The 20,752-nt window shown below is 55.0% G+C and overlaps 1 protein-coding gene across 7 annotated transcripts; it reads left to right on the top strand.

Moving 5' to 3' along the window:
* Nucleotides 1-17: 17 nt before the first annotated feature.
* On the top strand, nucleotides 18-20,653 carry UNC13D (unc-13 homolog D). 7 transcript variants are annotated; one of them, XM_066235171.1, is made up of 33 exons: nucleotides 18-63; nucleotides 1,033-1,381; nucleotides 2,089-2,124; nucleotides 2,349-2,456; nucleotides 2,580-2,639; nucleotides 2,731-2,797; nucleotides 3,048-3,228; nucleotides 4,059-4,103; nucleotides 4,246-4,314; nucleotides 4,499-4,568; nucleotides 4,738-4,842; nucleotides 4,949-5,041; nucleotides 5,117-5,220; nucleotides 7,022-7,139; nucleotides 7,246-7,370; nucleotides 7,471-7,561; nucleotides 7,637-7,693; nucleotides 7,770-7,867; nucleotides 7,974-8,025; nucleotides 8,105-8,238; nucleotides 8,347-8,467; nucleotides 8,923-9,066; nucleotides 9,223-9,321; nucleotides 9,423-9,629; nucleotides 9,763-9,831; nucleotides 11,013-11,092; nucleotides 15,132-15,237; nucleotides 15,321-15,392; nucleotides 15,809-15,892; nucleotides 15,989-16,109; nucleotides 16,321-16,444; nucleotides 16,915-17,108; nucleotides 19,856-20,653. In XM_066235171.1, the coding sequence occupies exons 2-33, from the start codon at nucleotides 1,268-1,270 to the stop codon at nucleotides 20,008-20,010; spliced, it is 3,303 nt and encodes a 1,100-aa protein (XP_066091268.1). In that variant the 5' UTR covers nucleotides 18-63; nucleotides 1,033-1,267; the 3' UTR covers nucleotides 20,011-20,653. The 7 variants fall into 7 exon arrangements, with proteins under 7 accessions (XP_066091268.1, XP_066091269.1, XP_066091270.1 ...); XM_066235172.1 differs by lacking the exon at nucleotides 18-63 and having other exon boundaries at nucleotides 85-1,064; nucleotides 1,229-1,381; XM_066235173.1 differs by lacking the exon at nucleotides 18-63 and having other exon boundaries at nucleotides 85-1,064; nucleotides 1,226-1,381.
* The last annotated feature ends 99 nt before the right edge of the window (nucleotides 20,654-20,752 follow it).

Here is a 20,752-nt window from a genome sequence, read left to right as displayed (position 1 = left end):
GGAAAGCTATATGGCTGTTGAGGGCCCCAGAGAAGCTCAGGAGAGACAGTGTTCCCTGCTTGTGTGAGTCCCTTGTTCTCATGGCCCATTTGGGCCCAGGAAGCTAAGGCCTCTCCTGTCTCTATTCCCTGGTGGTTACTCAGCACCTGTGCCCACCCACTGAGTCCCCTGGGGCATGGTGCAGCCCAGCAACTGCCCTGGATGGGAGGCTTTGGAGGCAGGGACAGGTTTGCTAATGTGTGCTCAGCACCTCATGGAAATGTGGCCCAGGCCCCAGACTTGGCCAGAAGGGGCATGTCTGGCTAGTGATGGGAGCACTTCTGAAGTTTGGTGAGGCTGGCCCCTGCAGGACGTGCTCCCTGCCACCCTCCTTGTGAACCTTAGTGCCCAGCAGGGGAGAGTAAGAAAGCCAAAGTCTATGCCCAGATCTGCCCACCCACCTTGTCCTGGAGGAAGGCCCTGGGCATGGCATCAGCAGTTCTCAGATCTGAGAAAGCTGAACACTTTCTGAAAGTAAAGTGTCCACTTTCCTGCCTCTTTTGGAACAAGGTGCCCTCTCAACAGAGGCTGGGCACTGCCTCCCAGTCACCCTTCTCACCAGCCCCACTCAGGAACTGCTGGGGTTGGTGGCTAAATCCCCTACAAGGACATTTGAAGGGAGCACCCTCCTGACTGTCCTTGTGGGGGCAGGGGCCATAGGGCTGTCCCTACCTGGTGCAGCTTGGCCTCGTCACCTTGGTGGAATGTCACCTGTGGAGTAGAGCAGGCTGAGCAGTTGGCTATAAGCCTATGCCCTGCCCACTCCCAACTCAGGTTTGGGGCCCATGCAGGAAGTCTATGGGTGCGAAGCCACCCATCCAGGGTGACTTCCCTCAGTCCCTAGCCCAGGTCAGTACAGCACTTGGGATGGGGCAGGGCTAATGTCTGGCCTGCCCTGACATGCCCTGCTGGAGAGCACTAGATCCTCCCCAGAGCCTCTGTGGTAGGATGGGGTGAGGCAGGCCCGCCCACTGCATCTACTTCTGCCTCCAGCCTTGGAGAATTCCTCCCAGGATCCCTGCCAGGTCAGTGCAAGGAGGAAGGTGCAGAGGTCTGAGGGGATCTCTAAGGTGATGAAACCCTGACCTGACCCTCTCCCTACCCGCCCTCCTTTGCCCCTCCCCTGGCACAGGGTGGCAGCCCTGAACTCTTTGCATAATCCTGTGGCTTCACTATCTTCACCCAGCAGCAGCAGGCACAGCAGAGGGGAAGGGCAGAGCTGACCACCATGGCGACACTCAACCATACCCAGCAGCGCCCTCCCCTCTTGCGCCAGGCCATCAAGATGAGGCGCCTCAGGGTCCCAGAGCTACAGGATCCCCTGCCCCAAACCACTCAGGAGGTAGGAGTGACCTCAGTGGGGAGAAGAGCTGGCCTGGGTGGGGCTCTGCAGTCTTAGAGAGCCAGGGCCTCACCTCTCTGGGGCTGGAGCTGAGGGTGTGGTCACCTCCCTTGCCTACCCTGTCCCCTGGGCAGAGCCTTCTGGGTCAGCAGAGCAGAGTCTATGTGTTTTCTGGGCCACCCCTTGTCCTTAGGTCTGGGGTCTGAGGTCCCTCTCTCTGGTGGACCAGATTCCCACCCCACTCTGCTCTTCCAGCTCCAAAAGCGCCATCTCTGTTAGGGAGGGAGTGCCTCTGCTGGGGCCAGACTGCTTGGGGACCAGCTGAGCAACCTCCAGCCTTGCTGATATGACCCCCCAGTCTCCCACCTCCGCTGCTGGGCCTCACTTCCGCCGCTGGGTGCGAGCGTGGCCCCGATAAGCAGTGCTGTTTCCTCTGGGGAAGTAAAAGAGGTGGGGGCCCCGGGTGCTGAGAGCATACGCTGCTGGGGCAGCTGAGCGCCAATGGAACTCACCAACCACAGGCCCGGGAATGAGGAAGGCAGCCCAGGGGTCAGAGCCCCAGGAGGCCTGCTGTGGGAACAGGTGTGCGGCACTGGTGGGGTTGGAGACAGGAGCCCCACAGGGCCCGGGCCTGTTCTGTGAGGAGCCGTTCCTGCTGTCCAGGCCCAGGCCTCTTGGGCACTTAGTCTTTTCATCTTGCTCCCCAGATCGAGCCTCCATCCCACCAGTTCTCCCCTGAGGAGGTAAGAATCGGAGTGTTGGGGGGCACAGAGAGGTGCTGGGAAGCAGCCCTATGTCCTCCCAAACAGTCCCCTGGGCTCCTGGCCAAGGCTGATGCCATCAGCCTCCTCTGCTCTCCTGCATGTGTGGTTGCTTTGGGCATGTGGTGTTGATGCCTAGGGATTGGTGGGGCTCAGACCTTTTGGAGGGTGGACAGGGACCCTGAGGTGACCCTGCTATGTCTCAGCGGGTCCTGCTCTATGAGGAAGCTCTCTACACTGTCCTGCACCGCCTGGGTAAGCCTGAGCCCAACCACGTGCAGGAGGCCTCTGAGCTGCTGCGATACCTGCAGGAGGTAAGCCCAGTCCCCATCCCGCCTGCCCCACCCTGTCCTGCAGCCTGGACTCAGGACTCCTAGCTCCCTCCCTGGCCACTCCCCCGGCCTTGCCCCAAGCCTCCCACACTCCCACCCCACCAGGCCTTCCACGTGGAACCCGAGGAGCATCAGCAGAGGCTAAAGCAGGTCCAGGAGCTCCAGGTAACCCTGGCCCAGGGTCATCCTGGGCCAGGACAGGGACTGGGAAGCCCAGCTCCCTCTGGGACTCAGGTGCTCCCATCTTTCTCTCCAGAAGCCAATATTTTGTCTGAAGGCCACGGTGAAACAAGCCAAGGGCATTCTGGGCAAGGATGTCAGTGGTGAGTAGGTGGTGGGGAGCCTGAAGGCCTCCTTCCTGGCTCATTCCTCTCCCATCACAATCTGTCCCAGAACTCATGGTGGATGCTCCACTCTCCCGAATGGCCCCCAGGGCTGCCCCAGCACTGATGGCTCCTTGACTTAAGAGTCTAAGGTGGTGAGGGGCTCTGCTCTCGGGGTGGGGAGTGGTGAGGAACCCTCCCAAGGAGCCCAGCCAACACCCTGGCTGCCTTGTCCTCCCATCTTCCCCAGGATTCAGTGACCCCTACTGCCTGCTGGGCATCGAGCAGGGGGTGGGCATGCCTGCAGGCAGCCCCGGGTCACGGCGGCAGCAGAAGGCTGTGGTGAAGCACACCATTCCTGAGGAACAGACCCACCGCACCCAGGTCATCGCCCAGACACTCAACCCTGTCTGGGACGAGACCTTCATCCTGTACGTGGTCCTGTCCCAGCCCCCACTCGTCTGGGGCTACTCTCCATAGTATGGGCCAGTGAGATCAGCAGGACTTCCTGGCTCGGGAAGGGGCCTGGCTTGACCAGAAGAGCAGCCTACTCCTGCAGCAGGAGAAATGGATAAGACTGCAGTGGCATAAATGCCATGTATGCTAGTGAGTGCGGAAGGTCAGCACAGCTAGGTTGATTTAGCCTTAACCTTAAATGATGAAGCCTTATTTAGGAGGGGTGTGTTGGGGAGGGGAGAGGAAGTTTAAAGAAAGGGGCTAAGCCTGACCAGGCAGTGGTGCAGTGGATAGAGCGTCGGACTGGGATGCAGAGGACCCAGGTTCAGGACCCCAAGGTCGCCAGCTTAAGCGCGGACTCATCTGGTTTGAGCAAAAGCTCACCAGCTTGGACCTAAGGTCACTGGCTCAAGCAAGAGATTACTCAGACTGCTGTAGCCCCATGGTCAAGGCACGTATGAGAAAGCAATCAATGAACAACTAAGGTGTCGCAATGCTCAACAAAAAACTAATGATTGATGCTTCTCATCTCTCCGTTCCTGTCTGTCTGTCCCTGTCTATCCCTCTCTCTGACTCTCTCTCTGTCTCTAAAAAAAAATTTTTTAAAAAGAAAGAAAGAAAGAAAGAAAGAAAGAAAGAAAGAAAGAAAGAAAGAAAGAAAGAAAGAAAGAAAGGGGCTAAGATTCCACAGTGAGTGATACTACTGGGGACGGCAGCTTTATGGGACAGGCAGTGGGCGGGGTCGCCTGTGGCCTGCATGGTGGTTCTACCCTTCATGCCCTCAGCCATGCCTTTCTCCCTACAGGGAGTTTGAGGACATAAGCAACTCGAGCTTCCATCTGGACATGTGGTGAGGAATGTGCCCTGCTGTGGCAGGTGGAAAAGACAAGCGACAAGGGGGTAGGGGTGAGGGTGTCAGATCCTCCAACCAAAGGGGTCAGGGGCTCCTAGGACCCCCTCTCTGCCTCCAGCTCAAACTGCTGCCCCACCAGGGACCTGGACACTGTGGAATCTGTCAGGCAGAAGCTTGGGGAGCTTACAGATCTGCATGGGCTGCGAAGGTGAGTGCCTGGGGCTCCCGAGGAAGGAGTCGGGGCTCCTTATACTCCACCAACCACATGCATACTGGTTGCTGGGCTGCAGGTTCTGTCCTAGCCTCTGTGATCACAGGTGGGGTCACATGCCATCCTGACCACTTCAGGCTCTTGACCCATCTCCCTCCCTCATGTATCCTGCCTGGAACAGGATCTTTAAGGAGGCCCGGAAGGACAAAGGCCAGGATGACTTTCTAGGGAATGTAGTTCTGAGGCTACAGGTAAGTGGGCTGGGGAAAGAGGCCCAGGAGAGAGGCAGAAAGGGGGTTTGTGAGGGGTTTGTGGGAGGGGTTCCAGGTCTACACCAAGCTGAGCTTGGGGGTCTGCCGCCCATCACCTTCCTGTCCCCACTCATGGGCATGGGCATCTCCTGACTGCCTGGATTGCCAGGACCTGCACTGCCGGGAGGATCAGTGGTACCCTCTGGAGCCGTGCACTGAGACCTACCCAGACCGTGGTCAGTGCCACCTCCAGTTCCAGCTCATTCACAAGCGGGTAGGTCTGGGACCAGGGCCAAGGGCCTCCTGGTGGACCAGCTGGGTTGGACGAACCATAGCGGGCGTGGGGTGCTCTGCTCACGGTCGCACTGGCCCGACTGCAGAGAGCCACAGCCGCCAGCCGCACCCAGCCCAGCTATACAGTGCATCTCCACCTGCTGCAGCAGTTCGTGTCCCACGAGGTCACCCAGCACCAGGTACTGCCCTTCCAGTGCTGGGCAGGGCCAGGGTCTACCTGCCAGACCCTGATACCTCTCTACTTGTACCCTCAGGCAGGGAGCACCTCCTGGGATGGGTCACTGAATCCCCAGGCTGCCACCATCTTATTTCTCCATGCCACACAGAAGGATCTGTCTGACTTCCACCAGTCCATGGCGTGAGTGCACCACTTTCTCCCTCCCTGCCTATCCCCGTTTGGGTTGGCAGCCCAAAGTCTAATCCTCGAGAGATTTCTGTGTGGCCCAAACTGCGTTTTTCAGTTTTGAGTCAGTTACAGTGAAATTCTGGAAATTCCCCTACAAATTCATCCCCTGCTTCTCATCCAGTGTCAGAGCTGTCATTTGGCTGGGCTGCACTTGGTCAGAGCAGAGTAGCATGTCCTCCCCAGACTGTCACAGGCGCCATCAGGCCCACTTCACTCCCTGACATCACCTTAGTCCTTCTGGGCATTGGAGTTTGCTTCTCCTGCCCCAGACCCTAGTCCCACTTCTTAACACCATTGCCTTCCAATAGAATAAACAAAAAAACCAGTTTTTGTTTTATTAGCAACTTTTAGATACATATGCAAAAAATAGCCATGTGAAAGAAGCTTGAAATGGAAAGTCTGAAAGAGTCTGCCAAGAGAAGGGGCTGATATTAGAAAGCTGATTGGTAAAAAAAAAAAAAAAAATAGAATAAACACCATTGCTTCCAGTCAACAAATCTATGCACTGAGGTTATGGAATCCATGTTGAGGACCTGTCACATTCCCAGTGCCACAGCAGATTGTGGGACCTAAGAGGGGGCATGTGTGAGCTCACAGACATTTCAGTGCACGTGAGGAGTCAGAAGAGGGCACACTGGGTGCTGTTCTGGGCTGGGTCTAGACATTGGCATTTGGGTCAGGGGTAGGAGGAGGCAGCTCTAAGACTGTGAGCAGGTAGGTATTCCTGGACAGGTGAGGGATACAGGTGAGACTGGAGACTGGAACAGGCAGTAACAGGCTCCAATAGTGAGGGTCTAGTTTGCCCCACTCCACCCCACCCCTGGGGCCCAAGCTTGTCATGCAGGTGCTGCTATGTCCCAACAAGAACAGTAGTACCAAGGCTTGTCCTTGGGTGGCTCTCTCCCCACCCCCTCCTGCATCCTTTCACTCATGCCTGGTCTCAGCTCCACCATCACCTCTGAGAAGTTTCCCCTGAACTGTCTGTCTCAAGGGAAGTTCCAGCCAGTGTTATCTGCACGTGCATGAATGCTCACATCACCAAATCTGATTTTCCAAAAGAAGCAAGAAAGCCTGAATTTTTTTTTTTTTTTACATTTTTTTATTTCATTTTTTTAGAGAGAGGAGACACAGAGAGAGAAAGAGACAGAGGAAAGAGATAGAAAGAACAGAGGGAGGAGCAGGAAGCATCAACTCCCATATGTGCCTTGACCAGGCAAGCCTGGGGTTTTGAACCGGTGACCTCAGCGTTCCAGGTCGACGCTTTTACCCACTGCGGCACCACAGGTCAGGCAAAAGCCTGAATTTTTAAGTCACAAATATCCTAATTTAAAAGATGGGTGACTAATTTACATGTTTGAAAAGCACTATCGGGCCTGACCTGTGATGGCGCAGTGGATAAAGAGTTGTCCCGGAACACTGAGGTCGCCAGTTTGAAACCCTGGGCTTGTCCGGTCAAGGCACATAATGGAAGCAACTACTACGAGTTGATGCTTCTCACTTCTCCCCTCTCTTTCTCTATCCTCTCTCTATATAAATAAATAAATAAATAAATAAATAAATAAATAAATAAATAAATCTAAAAAATAGAAAAGCACTATAGAAACAAAAATATCTATGGGTTACTTTCAGTCTCTACGGGTCCATGGCTAACTCCAGGAAGCTTTGGGGCAGGGGGAAGCTCTGGCCCTCCCCGAAGCTGGGTGAGCAATGGGAAGGGAAGTGCCCAACGTGGCCAGGCTTCTGTCTGCCACAGGCAGTGGCTGGCCTACAGTCGTGTCTACCAGAGCCTGGAGTTCCCCAGCAGCTGCCTCCTGCACCCCATCACCAGCATTGAGTACCAGTGGATCCAGGGCCGGCTCAAAGAGGAACAGGTGGGCTCGGGCAGGGCAACGGGAGTTGAGCAGGCAAGGCCCAGGGAGGGGGAGTGGCTGAGCCCCATCAGCAGGGCTGGCCTCACAGCATGTTCCTGGCCTGCAGTTAGAAGAGCTGACCACCTCATTCAGCTCCCTGCTGGCCTATGGCCTCTCCCTCATCCGGAGGTTCCGCACTGTCTTCCCCCTTTCCGTCTCCGACTCCCCAGCCCGGCTGCAGTCTCTCCTCAGGTCAGTGGGATCAGGGACAAGGGGGCAGCTGGGGCACATAGAGGGGTGAGGAAGCTACTGGAGGAGTGAGTATAGGGTAGCAAGTTGTCTGACTCCACAGGGTCCTGGTACAGATGTGCAAGATGAAAGCATTCAGAGAACTGTGCCCTGACAGTGCCCCACTGCCCCGCCTGGTGACTGAGGCACTGCGGGTATGGTACCCACCCTGGGGATGGAGAGGGCATGTGTCTGGGTCAAGCAACTGCTAACTGCCTCTTTGCCCATAGACTGGCACCGTTGAATGGTTCCACCTGAAGCAGCAACACCATCAGCCCATGGTGCAGGTGAGGGGCTGTGCAGGGTGGAAAGAAGGTCATCTGCTTCCCCCAGCCCTGCTCAGCTCATCTGTATCCCTGCCAGGGCATGCTGGAGGCCAGCAAGGCCTTGCTGAGCCTGGTACAGGACATCGTTGGCGATCTGCACCAGTGCAAGCATACATGGAACAAGATCTTTCACAAGTGAGCAGGTGGCTGGGTCAAGAGGGAGTTGGGCAGGAGTTCAGAATGGGGATCAGAGGGACCCCCAATGTGTGTCATGAGGTCATAGCCACTGCCTTTCCTACAGTGCTCTTAAGATCAACCTCTTCTCTATGGCTTTTCTGGAGCTTCAGTGGCTGGTGAGTCTCTCCCCATGTCTCTAGGCCGCTCTCTCCACCCCTGCTCTGGAGCCCTGCCCACCACACCATCCCTTTACAGGTGGCCAAGCGGGTGCAGGACCACACAGCAGCAGCAGTGAGTGTCCCCATGTCCCCAGAGATGGGCGAGAGTCTGTTTCAGCTCTACATGAGCCTCAAGGATCTCTGCCAGCTGGGCCCAGTGCCCTCGGAGAGGTGAGCAGCAGGCAGGCTGTGGGTGGGCAGGGGACAGGAGAATCCAGGAGAGCCGGCAGCCTGCGCTGGCCCCGGCCTTCCCCCCGGTTGAGTCCTGGCTTTCCCCAGAGACGGAGTCCTGGCGCTCGAGGGCTTCCATCACTGGTTCCAGCCGGCCATCCCCTCCTGGCTGCAGAAGACATATAGTGTCGCTCTTGTGCGGGTGCGGCGTGCTGTGCAGATGGACAAGGTGGGGGCGGGGCCGGGGCTGGGTGGGACCTGGGCTGAGGCGGGGCCAGCTTTAGGGTGGGGCTTCAGGCTCTGCTGCGATTTGAGGATGTGCAGAAGCAGGTAACTGGCGAAAGGATGCTTGTAACCCTGGCTGGATAGCTCAGTTGGTTAGAACATTGTCCTGAAGTGCAGAGGTTATCGATTCGACCCCTAGTCAGAGCACAGATTGATGTTCCTATCTCTCTCTCCCTACTTCTCTCTCTAAATATCAATAAAATAAACATTAGAAAAAGAAAGAATGCTTTTAGGCTGGTTGTTTACTGACAGAGCCTTGCTTGCTCTCATGTAGCCACCTGCTTGGCTCTGTTTGCAGATGGCAGAAGCTCTGAATGCCTGCAGGAGGAGGGAGGAAAGTAGGGACATGAATTTGGCAAGTCCTGAGCCCTCCTTTCTGAGTGCTCCCCTGTCTCCCAGCTGGTGCCCCTGGGTGAAATGACCAAGCATAGCACATCAGCTGTGGATCTGTCTACCTGCTTCGCCCAGATCAGCCACACTGCCCGGCAGCTGGACTGGCCCGACCCAGAGGAGGCCTTCATGATCACTGTCAAGTTCGTGGAGGTGCTGTGTCTTCCACGTGTTCTTCCCCACCTTCTAGGACAGCCTCATTCTCACCCTGCCCTGTTTCTCCCAAACAGCTTTCAAAGGCCTAGGTCCTAAATCCCCCAAGTCACTGAGATTCCTGTGCCTTCACCATTAATCATCTCCCCACCCTAGGACACCTGTCGGCTGGCCCTGGTGTATTGCAGCCTAATAAAGGCCCGGGCTTGTGAGCTCGCTGCAGGCCAGAAGGACCAGGGCCAGGCTGCCAATATGGTAAGGGCCCAAGCTGGGGTTGGGCTGGGGTGGGGATACAGACTGCCCCACCTACCACTATTCAGGAAACTCTACATATCTGTGCTCATGCCTGCCCCCAGCTGTGCGTGGTGGTGAATGACATGGAGCAGCTGCGGCTGGTGATTGGCAGGCTGCCTACCCAGCTGGCATGGGAGGCGCTGGAGCAGCGAGTAGGGGCTGTGCTAGAGCAAGGGCAGCTGCAGAACACACTGCATGCCCAGTTGCAGGGCGCTCTAGCAGGGCTAAGCCATGAGATTCGCACTGGAGTCCGCACCCTAGCTGAGCAGGTACTTTATCTAACCTGCAGTGACCTCGCCCCACCCATCCTCAGCCTGAAGCGCCCCCACCAGAACTTGCCCCAACCCTTTCCTGGATCTAAACTCAGGCCCTGGCCTTTCCCCTACTATTTTGTGTCCCCAGCTGGAGGTGGGCATTGCCAAGCACATCTGGAATCTGGTGGGTGTCAGGGAGTCCGTCCTGCTGGAGGATGTGAGTGCCCTTCCTGCTCACTGACCTTTGTCAACTCTATGGGTCTAGGATTGCAAAGGGGCTTGGGGGGGGGGGCTAGGAAGCCAAAGGTCATAGAGTGTCAGAGATAGTTAAATCCCCTAGACTTGGGCAAGGAACGTTCCTTCCCAGGCCTCGGTTTCTTCCTTGGATGCAAAAGGGGCAGGGTTGGGACAGTCCACGGGCTCTCCCACCATTGACTGTTAATGTGGGGGCTGCAGTGGGGCAGGATTTGAACTCTGAGCCAAACAGACGTGGGCACCCATTTTTCTCGGCTGCCTACCAGCATAGCTGTCCTATTCACACAAGCCAACTGACCTCAGTTTCCTCATCTGTCAGCAGAGATAGTAATGCATACCTTTGATGTTTTGGGAGGTAATTCATCAACTATTTAGGCACTCAGTTTGTCCTAGGCATTGATTTAAGTACAGGGGATATATATAGTGAACATCATGACAAAAATCCCTGCCTTTCTAGGGTTTACATTCTTGTGGGGGAGATGAAAGAAGAACTAAGTCTATATAAAGAGGGCTGTCGCTGTAACTAAATAGGTGTGGTTACATATGCGCATATGGACACACACATGGAGCCTTAGATAATCCTAAGTGCTAAAGAGAAAAAACACAAAAGACATGGGAAGTGTCAGAGGGTTGTATTTTTAAAATATTTTTTTTAGATTTTATTCATTTTAGAGAGGAGAAAGAGAGAGGAGGAGGAGGGAAGAAGCAGGAAGCATCAGCTCCCTTATGTGCCTTGACCAGACAAGCCCAGAGTTTCAAAGGGCAACCTCAGCTCTCCAGGCTAACCCTTTATCCACTGCGCCACCACAGGTCAGGCCAGAGGGTTGTATTTTTAGATAGTGGTCAGGGAAGGCCTTACTCAATGGGAGATAGCTGAGTCAAGACCTAGAGGAAGCAAGAGGAGCCAAGGGGCTTTCTAGGGGAGGGAACAGCAAGGGCCAAGGCCCTGAGGTGGGACCATTCCTAGCAGATTCAAAAGGCCAGTGTGACTAGAGCCAGCTGTGGGCAGGGCCAGCTCCTGCAGAAATTCCAAATGCTGCACACAAAGTTCCTGGTCCTGTTCCCTCTCCCTGGTCAGGCAAGGGAGCTGGGGTGGGAACTGAATGGACCAAAGCTGGATGTACTGCCCACCCCTGTCCCCAGGCCATTTTACCCCTGATGAAATTCCTGGAGGTGGAGCTCTGCTACATGAACACCAACTTGGTGCAGGAGAACTTCAACAGGTCTGTAACAGCTGCCTGGCCCTGTGGTGCCTACCACCTCACCTGTCCTCCACCTGCCCCTCCCTCCTGGCCTCAGCATCCATTTGCAGGGGAGGATGTCACCAGCCTCTGCTTAAATGCTTGCTGCAGGGACAGGGAGTTGACTTACTACCTGCCTATCCTTTCTCCATTAGCTCCAGGCCATCTTCCTGCTTTACAGACTGCAGTCATACTCTTATAATGTTACAGGCAACTGGCGTTCCTCTCCCATGATTGAGAGGCACTTCTAGTTTGAGTCTTTCTTAAAGCAGGGGCTCAGCACACCAGACAGTGGGGAATGAGGTCAAGGGCATGGGATCTGGATGAGCTGGATTCATACTCCAGCTTTACCACTGATTGGTGGATGGCCTTGAGCAGATTACTTAAGTTTTCTGTGTGGATGATCATAATTCTGGCCCCTCTTAAGGACTAAATGAGTCATGTGAAGTGCTAAGAGCAGTGCCTGCACAAAGGAAGTGGTCTGTGCACTGCAGTGACGATGACAGTGACAATGATGATAGGTCCTCTGGCCTTGAGGCGGCTGCTGGCCCTTCCCCCTAGAGCTATGCTCTGATACTAATGATGCAGTGGGGCCCCACGAGAGCCACTTAGGCCACAGTATGCCAGTTGTTTGGCTCTGATTTTTACATAAAACAGAATTCGATCTCCACTAAGGTAGGAGCTTTCCTTTCTACTGTCTCGCCCTTATAACAGTGTCTGGTACATAATAAAACTGTTGAATCCACGTCATATTAACCCGACTTCCCTAGAGGGACCCTTTAAATATCTCCCACGCGGTTTAATCCTTGTGACTTCCCTGGCCTCCATCTTTCCTCAGGGCCAGGGAACTTCGCCGGGCGGGAGATGTGCTGTACTCAATAAGGTCTTTTGTTATTCCACAAAAAAATTAATTAATTAAAATAAAACTGTTGAATAAGCTAACTACTTTTTTTTTTAATTTTTATTTTTTGTATTTTTCTGAAGCTGGAAACGGGGAGGCAGTCAGACAGACTCCCGCATGCGCCCGACCGGGATCCACCCGGCACGCCCACCAGGGGGCAATTCTCTGCCCATCTGGGCATCGCTCTGTCGCAACCAGAACCATTCTAGCGCCTGGGGCAGAGGCCAAGGAGCCATCCCCAGCGCCCAGGCCATCTTTTGCCCCAATGGAGCCTCGGCTGCGGGAGGGAAAGAGAGAGACAGAGAGGAAGGAGAGGGGGAGGGGTGGAGAAGCAGATGGACGCTTCTCCTGTGTGCCCTGGCCGGGAATTGAACCCGGGACTTCTGCACGCCAGGCCGACGCTCTACCACTGAGCCAACCGGCCAGGGCCCTAAGCTAACTACTTTTAATGTAAACCTTCCCCATTCTTTTATTATTAGTAGTAGCAGTAGTATTCACTTTAGAGGGAGAGAAAGAGAGAGAGAGAGAGAAAAGATTGGGGAGGAACAGGAAGCATCAACTCCCGAATGTGCCTTGACCAGGCAAGCCCAAGGTCTTCAAACCATTGACCTCAGCGTTCCAGGTTGATGCTTTATCCACTGCACCACCACTGGTCAAGCAAACGTCCCCCCTTTTTTTATTATTTATTTATTTATTATTATTTTTTTTTTTGTATTTTTCCGAAGTTGGAAACAGGGAGGCAGTCAGACAGACTCCTGCATGCACCCGACCGGGATCCACCCGGCATGCCCACCAGGGGGCGATGCTCTGCCCATCTTGGGGTGTCGCTCTGCTGCAATCAGAGCCATTCTAGCACCTGAGGCAGAGGCCACAGAGCCATCCTCAGTGCCCAGGCCAACTTTGCTCCAATGGAGCCTTGGCTGCAGGAGGGGAAGAGACAGACAGAGAGGAAGGAGAGGGGGAGGGGTGTAGAAGCAAGATGGGCGCTTCTCCTGTGTGCCCTGGCCAGGAATCGAACCCAGGACTCCTGCACACCAGGCTGACGCTCTACCACTGAGCCAACCGGCCAGGGCTTTTTTTTTTTTTTTTTTTTTTTTTACAGAGGCAGAGATAGACAGGGACAGACAGACAGGAACGGAGAGAGATGAGAAGCATCAATCATCAGTTTCTCGTTGCGCGTTGCGACTTCTTAGTTGTTCATTGATTGCTTTCTCACATGTGTCTTGACCACGGGCCTTCAGCAGACCGAGTAACCCCCTGCTGGAGCCAGCGACCTTGGGTCTAAGCTGGTGAGCTCTTTGCTCAAGCCAGATGAGCCCATGCTCAAGCTGGCGACCTCAGGATCTCGAACCTGGGTCCTTCCGCATCCCAGTCCAACGCTCTATCCACTGCGCCACACCTGGTCAGGCTTTCTTTCTTTTTTTTTTTTTTTTTTTTTTGTATTTTTCTGAAGTTGGAAATGGGGAGGCAGTCAGACAGACTCCCGCATGCGCCCGGCAGGGATCCACCCGACATGCCCACCAGGGGGTGATGCTCTGCCCATCTGGGGTGTTGTTCTGTTGCAACCAGGGCCATTCTAGCGCCTGAGGCAGAGGCCATGGAGCCATCCTCAGCGCCTGGGCCAACTTTGCTCCAATGGAGCCTTGGCTGTGGGAGGGGAAGAGAGAGACAGAGAGGAAGGAGAGGGGGAGGGGTGGAGAAGCAGATGGGCGCTTCTCCTGTGTGCCCTGGCCGGGAATCGAACCCGGGACTCCTGCATGCCGGGCCAATGCTCTACCACTGAGCCAACTGGCCAGGGCTGTCCCCCATTCTTTTTTTTTTTTTTCCTCATTTTTCTGAAGCTGGAAACGGGGAGAGACAGTCAGACAGACTCCCGCATGCACCCGACCGGGATCCACCCGGCACGCTCACCATGGGGCGATGCTCTGCCCACCAGGGGGCAATGCTCTGCCCATCCTGGGCGTCGCCATGTTGCGACCAGAGCCACTCTAGCGCCTGAGGCAGAGGCCACAGAGCCATCCCCAGCGCCCGGGCCATCTTTGCTCCAATGGAGCCTTGGCTGCGGGAGGGGAAGAGAGAGACAGAGAGGAAAGCACGGCGGAGGGGTGGAGAAGCAAATGGGCGCTTCTCCTGTGTGCCCTGGCCGGGAATCAAACCCGGGTCCTCCGCACGCTAGGCTGACGCTCTACCGCTGAGCCAACTGGCCAGGGCTGTCCCCCATTCTTAATTACACATTTTTTTTGTTGTTGTTCTTAACTGCCTGACTCCACTTTGATATGTGAAATTTCAGTCATTTCAGGTAGTTATTAGGCTTGTGGCTTGGTTGCTATTATTTTCTCCCAACAGGTAGATACTTATTCACGTGGTATGCTGAAATTCTATTCATTTTGGCTACTGCCATCCTTTTTTTTTTTTTTTCTTTTGTGTAAGAGAGAGACGGGTAGGAAGGGAGAGAGATAAGAAGCATCAATTATTTGTTGTGGCACCTTAGTTGTTCATTGATTGCTTTCTCATATGTGCGTTGACGGGGGCGGGGGGCTATAGCAGAGCAAGTAACCCCTTGCTCAAGCCAGTGACCTTGGGTTTCAAGCCAGCAACCATGGAGTCATGTCTATGATCCCACGTTCAAGCCAGCAACCCTGCACTCAAGCTGGATGAGCCAGCACTCAAGCTGGTGATCTCGGGGTTTTGAACCTAGGTCCTCTGTGTCCCAGTCTGATGCTCTATCCTTGTGCCACCACCTGGTCAGGCTGGCCCCTGCCATCTTGACTCAAGATTCTGCCACTGGGGGACCAATCTCCCCCACACCTTGTTTGTTGGGGTTTGATAATTCTGAGAAGACATTCACTAGGTTGGGTGACATGTTGGATAGACTGGCCTTCTTTGTGCCCCCCTCCCTCCTTGCCCTTCTTCCCTCAGGAAATCAGCCCTTCTTCCCTATGCTGCCTGCCTGTGGCCCTGGCCCCAGGCTCACTTGTGAAGCAGGTGGAGGGTTGGAGTGGGGAGTAGCTGTGGATGGGCCTGGGTCCTGTGAGGCCAACCCATTCTCAAAAATATCTATGCTTCTTCCTCTTCCATCTTTCTGTCCTATGTCTGGCGTCCCTGGGCACCTCACCCCAGCCTTCTGACCCTGCTCTGGACCCACACACTCATGGTGCTGGTGGAGGTGGCTTCCTCCCAGCGAAGCTGCCCCCTGGCCTCTAGCAGGCTGAAAATTGTGCTGCAGGTAATAAAACCAATGACAGCAATAATAACCTTGATGAGAGTGTGTGTGAGGTCACATCTGATGTCTGTCTGTTCATCCTCTAGAACCTGGAGATTTGCTTCTATGCAGAGGGCTGTGGTCTGCCGCCTGAGGCCCTGCACACAGCTACCTTCAAGGTAAAGGACTTTTGGTGCATCTAGGGTAGGGGGATCCTGCCTTCCTGGGCTCACCTGTGTCCAGGACCAGCTTCATAATTACAGGACCGAGCACCAAATGAAAATGGGGTCCTCTTTTTCAACAATTATTTAAAATGCTAAGATAGCAACAGCAGAGCATTAACCCAAACATGATATTCTCAGCATGGTGGAGGTGATGCTATGCAACCACATGGGTAGCACACCTGTGAAGTCTGTACCTCTGGCTGCCTGCCAGGGCAGTGCTGGGGGAATGTTCCCCTGCTTGTGGTCCCAGAATGCCCAGAGCTTTCCCTGCCAAATCACTGTCTCCTTATTGGGCTGCAAGCTTCTGAAGGGCACCACTGGGGTGTGATTGTGACAGTTCAGGTGACTTTTTGGCTGGGCCTCGTTCTCAGGCTCTGCAGAGGGACTTGGAGCTGCAGGCAGCGTCCAGCCAGGAGCTCATTCAGAAGTATTTCTGTGCCCGCCTCCAGCAGCAGGTGAGGCTCCCATCCTCTGAGGCCCTCTCTGAGCACACGTGGCCCCGCCTCACAAGCCTTGCTGCAGCTGAAGCTGCCCGTACGCCCCACTCCTAGGCAGAAACCACCTTTGAGGAGCTAGGAGCTGTAACAGTCAAGGCCTCCTACCACAACTCCGAGCAGAAGCTGCGTGTGGAACTGCTCAGTGCTTCCAGCCTGCTGCCCCTGGATTCCAATGGTGAGTGGAGGCTGCTCACTGGTCAGTCCCTGTCCCTGCCCTGCTCTCGGAGTCCCTGAGGGATCTGCTCGCCCAGTGGGAGCATTCTGCATTTCCTCTGGATTACCAGGAGGGGGCAGTGCTGCTGAGTGGGGCACAGCTGTAGGGAGTCAGGTTGGTTGGAGGGCTGGGATATTGTTGCCAATTGTCCCCTCCCTTCGCCATTTGCCAGGTTCCAGTGACCCCTTTGTCCAGCTGACCTTGGAGCCCAGGCACGAGTTCCCTGAGCTGGCTCCCCGGGAGACCCAAAAGCACAAGAAGGACCTTCACCCGCTGTTTGATGAGACCTTTGAATTGTGAGTGGGTCCTCATGCTTGCAGCGCTTCCCCAGCCCTGAACCTGCCTTAGGCCTGGTCCTCCTGGCTGGGGTCAGGAGACTCCCCTGAGATGAACTCACTTGGGTCCCAGGGAGGGTCACTTGGGACAAGGGTTTGCTGGTATAGGTCCCAAAGCTGGGAGGGGCAAGATGGTTGGGAGAAGACTCCTACATATGTTGCTTCCAGGAAAGGGTCCTGAACCAGAGTCTTCTGTTCTCTAAGACAGGTGAGCCCGGGTACACTGGGCCCCTGGTTTAAAGCATCAGCCCACAGTCAGAGCAGGCATCTTACCTCATGGCCCATACTTTGCAGTCCTTCCTCACTCCCCTATCCATCTGGGCATCATTCTCCCAGGCCTGGCCTGAGGACCCAGGGGGTGAACCCATGTGTGGGGGGTAGATGGCAGTGTGTGAGGCAAGCAGCTGAGCCCAACTCTTTCCCTGACCCAGCCTGGTGCCTGCTGAGTCGTGCCAGAAGGACTGGGCGTGTCTCCTGCTCACGGTGCTGGACTATGATACACTGGGAGCTGATGATCTGGAAGGGGAGGCCTTCCTGCCACTGTGCTCAGTGCATGGCCTGAACGAGACAGAGCCTGGGGAGGTGCCTCAGACACGCCTGCCCCTCACCTACCCTACAATCAATGGTAGGCCTGAGCACGCGGAGTGGCGGGGATTTAAGGGAGGGGCAGCCTGTGAAGGTTCAGACAGGGGCCCCCAGAGAGGTGAAGTTGGGGGTCAGAGGAATCCCTCATTAGAGGTAGAGCCAGCGTGGTGGCTTGTGTTGCTGAGATCTCTGGGCCTAATCAAGAAACCACTATAAGGCCCTGGCCGGTTGGCTCAGTGGTAGAGCGTCGGCCTGGTGTGCAGGAGTCCTGGGTTTGATTCCTGGCCAGGGCACACAGGAGAAGCGCCCATCTGCTTCTCCACCCCTCCCCCTCTCCTTCCTCTCTGTCTCTCTCTTCCTCCCCCCCCCCCCGCCCCACAGCCAAGGCTCCATTGGAGCAAAGATGGCCCGGGCACTGAGGATGGCTCCATGGCGCTAGAATGGCTCTGGTTGCAAGAGCATTGCCCCCTGGTGGGCATACCGGGTGGATCCCTGTCGGGCGCATGCGGGAGTCTGTCTGACTGCCTTCCTGTTTCCAACTTCAGAAAAATACAAAAAAAAAAAAAAAGAAACCACTATGATTTAAGCTAGTGTAGTGTGACTTTCTCTGGTGGGGGAAGGTCACCAAATTTACCTGGGGAGAGGGGCCAATCTTGATAACAGGCATAGGTTATGTTTGTACACTTATGAGCCAGTTCTGCATACGTGACGTATATTGACTTTTACAGCACCCCATGAAGCAGATACTATTATTGCTGTTTTACAGGTGAATAAACTAAAGAACAATTAGGTTCACTGGCTAGTTAAGATTCTTTTTTTTTTGTGGCAGAGACAGAGAGTCAGAGAGTGGGACAGATAGGGACAGACAGAGAGGGAGATGAGAAACATCAATTCTTTGTTGCGGTTCCTTAGTTGTTCATTGATTGATATCTCATATGGGCCTTGACAGGGGGAGGGGTGGCTACAGCAGACCGAGTGACCCTTTGCTGGAGCCAGTGACCTTGAACTCAAGCTGGTGAGCCTTGTTCAAACCAGATGAGCCAGCGCTCAAGCTGGCGACCTCGGGGTCTCGAACCTGGGTCCTCCACATCCCAGTCCAAGCTGGCGACCTTGGGGTTTCGAACCCAGGTCATCTGTGTCCCAGTCCGACACTCTACCCACTGCACCACTGCCTGGTCAGGCTCCTTTTTTTTTTTTTTTTTTCAGAGAGAGAGAGGGATAGACAGGGACAGACAGACAGGAACGGAGAGAGATGAGAAGCATCATTAGGTTTTCATTGTGCATTGCAACACCTTAGTTGTTCATTGATTGCTTTCTCATATGTGCCTTGACCACGGGCCTTCAGCAGACCAAGTAACCCCTTGCTGGAGCCAGCAACCTTGGGTGCAAGCTGGTGGGCTTTTTGCTCAAACCAGATGAGCCCGGGCTCAATCTGGCGACCTTGAGGTCTCGAACCTGGGTCCTCTGCATCCCAGTCCAATGCTCTATCCACTGCGCCACCGCCTGGTCAGGCTTTTAATTAAAATTTTTTTTTTCTTAAGTGAGAAGTGGGCAGGCAGAGAGACAGACTTCCACAAGTGCCTGACCAGGATCCACCTGGCCTTCCCACCAGGGGTTGATGCTCTGCCCATCTGGGTCATCGCTCCTTTGCAACCGGAGCCATCCTCAGTGCCTGGGCCAACTTTGCTCCAATGGAGCCTTGACTGTGGGAGGGGAGAGGAGGGGAAGAGAGAGAAAAAGGAGAGGGGGAAGAGTAGAGAAGTAGATGGGTGCTTCTCTTGTGTGCCCTAGCCAGGAATCAAACCTGGTACTTCCACACACCGGGCCAAAGCTCTACCACTGAGCCAACCGGCCAGAGCTGCTAAGATTCTTATATATATTAAAAGGCAATAATAGTTGCCCTGGCCAGTTGGCTCAGCGGTACAGCGTCGGCCTGGCGTGCGGGGGACTCGGGTTCAATTCCCGGCCAGGGCACATGGGGGAAGCGCCCATTTGCTTCTCCACACCCCCCCCCTCCTTCCTCTCTGTCTCTCTCTTCCCCTCCCGCAGCCAAGGCTCCATTGGAGCAAAGATGGCCCGGGCGCTGGGGATGGCTCCTTGGCCTCTGCCCCAGGCGCTAGAGTGGCTCTGGTCGCGGCAGAGCGACGCCCCGGAGGGGCAGAGCATCGCCCCCTGGTGGGCAGAGCGTCGCCCCTGGTGGGCGTGCCGGGTGGATCCCGGTCGGGCGCATGCGGGAGTCTGTCTGACTGTCTCTCCCCGTTTCCAGCTTCGGAAAAATACAAAAAAAAAAAAAAAAAGGCAATAATAGTCATGTCTGACTAGGCAGTGGCACAGTGGGTAGAGTGTCAGACTGGGACACTGATGACCTGGGTTCGAAACCCCAAGGTCGCCAGCTTGAGTGTGGGATCATAGACATGACCCCGTGGTCGCTGGTTTGAGCAACAGGTCACTCGCTCTGCCTTAGCCCCCAGTCAAGGAACATATGAAAGTAATCATTGCCACAATGAAGAATTGATGCTTATCTCTCTCCCTTCCTGTCCCCATCTGTCCCTCTGTCAAAAAAAAAAAAAAAAAAAGTAATAGTCGCCACCTGAAGCACATCTTGGCCGGGAGGCAGTGAGAGTGTCTCTAGGCTTGTACGTCAGGAGGTCTTGTGGGCGTGGCTGGTGTGGATCCATCACTAGTTCCCAGGTTGGCTGCAGACTGCAGAATGGGCAGTGCTGTCCCTCTTCTACTCAGGCACTGACTCTCCCCCACAATCTGACCCCCAAACACCTCTCTTCACAGAGGACCCAATCCTGCAGCTGCTGGAGAGCCGGAAGGGTGACCATGAGGCCCAGGTGTTTGTGAAGCTGCGGCGTCAGCGAGCCAAGCAGGCCTCCCAGCATGCCCCTCAGCCAGGACGACAGCAGCGGAGGTTGGGGATGGGGTTGGCTCCTTGATAGGGACAGGCTTTGCTGGGAGGTCTAGGTCTTCCCTACCACGGTGCAGGCCTCCAGCCTGGCATAACACTTGGAAGGGCCCTGCCACATCTGGGAGCCCCAGCATGCAGATGGCCCAGAGTACAGATCCTCTCTGGTTTCCTGCCAGAGCAGGATCCCACAGTGATGGGGGCACGATTAGCAGTAATTATATTCCCTCCTCCTTCCTCCAGGCTTGGCCTAGAATTCTCTGTCAAATCCCAGCACCTGGGGGAGGACAGGCAGCTGTCTGCATCTCCTGCCCTTTCTCCTCTCTGGGTAAAGCTATTCTGGCAAAGCTGGGTCTCAGCCTTCTGTCCCCCAGCATACCTATTCCAGCCACTGGGGTGGGGCCCAGGCTCCCTCAGGCCTCTTCAGCACCTCCAGGGTTGTGGGCATGCAGCCTCCTGGGGAAGAGTGGACCCTGACAAAGATGAGGCTGCAGCTGCCCTGGGTGGGGGGTTAGCTATAATGAAGGAAGCCCAGAGTCAGGGACCTTCTGGCTCTGCTAGGTGAGAGCTGGCAGGCAATAGGACTAGCATGGAGGGGCTGAAGCAGAAAGGACAGCTTGGCCAACCATATCTACTGAGGACAACTCCTGAAGCCAGTACCTGCCATCTAGAAACTTTCTTAGCAAAAATAAAAAATATATATAACCCATTGTCCTCTTAGAAAATACTGTTGGCCTGAAGTGGGGTCCAGACCAGTCAGGTCATGCAAACCC

This window comes from Saccopteryx bilineata, chromosome 6 (assembly GCF_036850765.1).
Source record: "Saccopteryx bilineata isolate mSacBil1 chromosome 6, mSacBil1_pri_phased_curated, whole genome shotgun sequence".
Taxonomy (NCBI): domain Eukaryota; kingdom Metazoa; phylum Chordata; class Mammalia; order Chiroptera; family Emballonuridae; genus Saccopteryx; species Saccopteryx bilineata.
The sequence above is the reverse complement of the archived record's forward strand: the minus strand, read 5'-3'. Positions and strand labels throughout refer to the sequence as shown.

Excerpts from the sequence above, each read along its gene's own strand:
- UNC13D (XM_066235171.1), top strand. The coding sequence starts at position 1,268 with ATGGCGACACTCAACCATACCCAGCAGCGCCCTCCCCTCTTGCGCCAG. Across the intron at positions 4,104-4,245 it reads AGCTTCCATCTGGACATGTG|GGACCTGGACACTGTGGAAT; the intron begins GTGAGGAATGTG and ends CTGCCCCACCAG. Across the intron at positions 15,893-15,988 it reads GTGCCCGCCTCCAGCAGCAG|GCAGAAACCACCTTTGAGGA; the intron begins GTGAGGCTCCCA and ends CCCCACTCCTAG.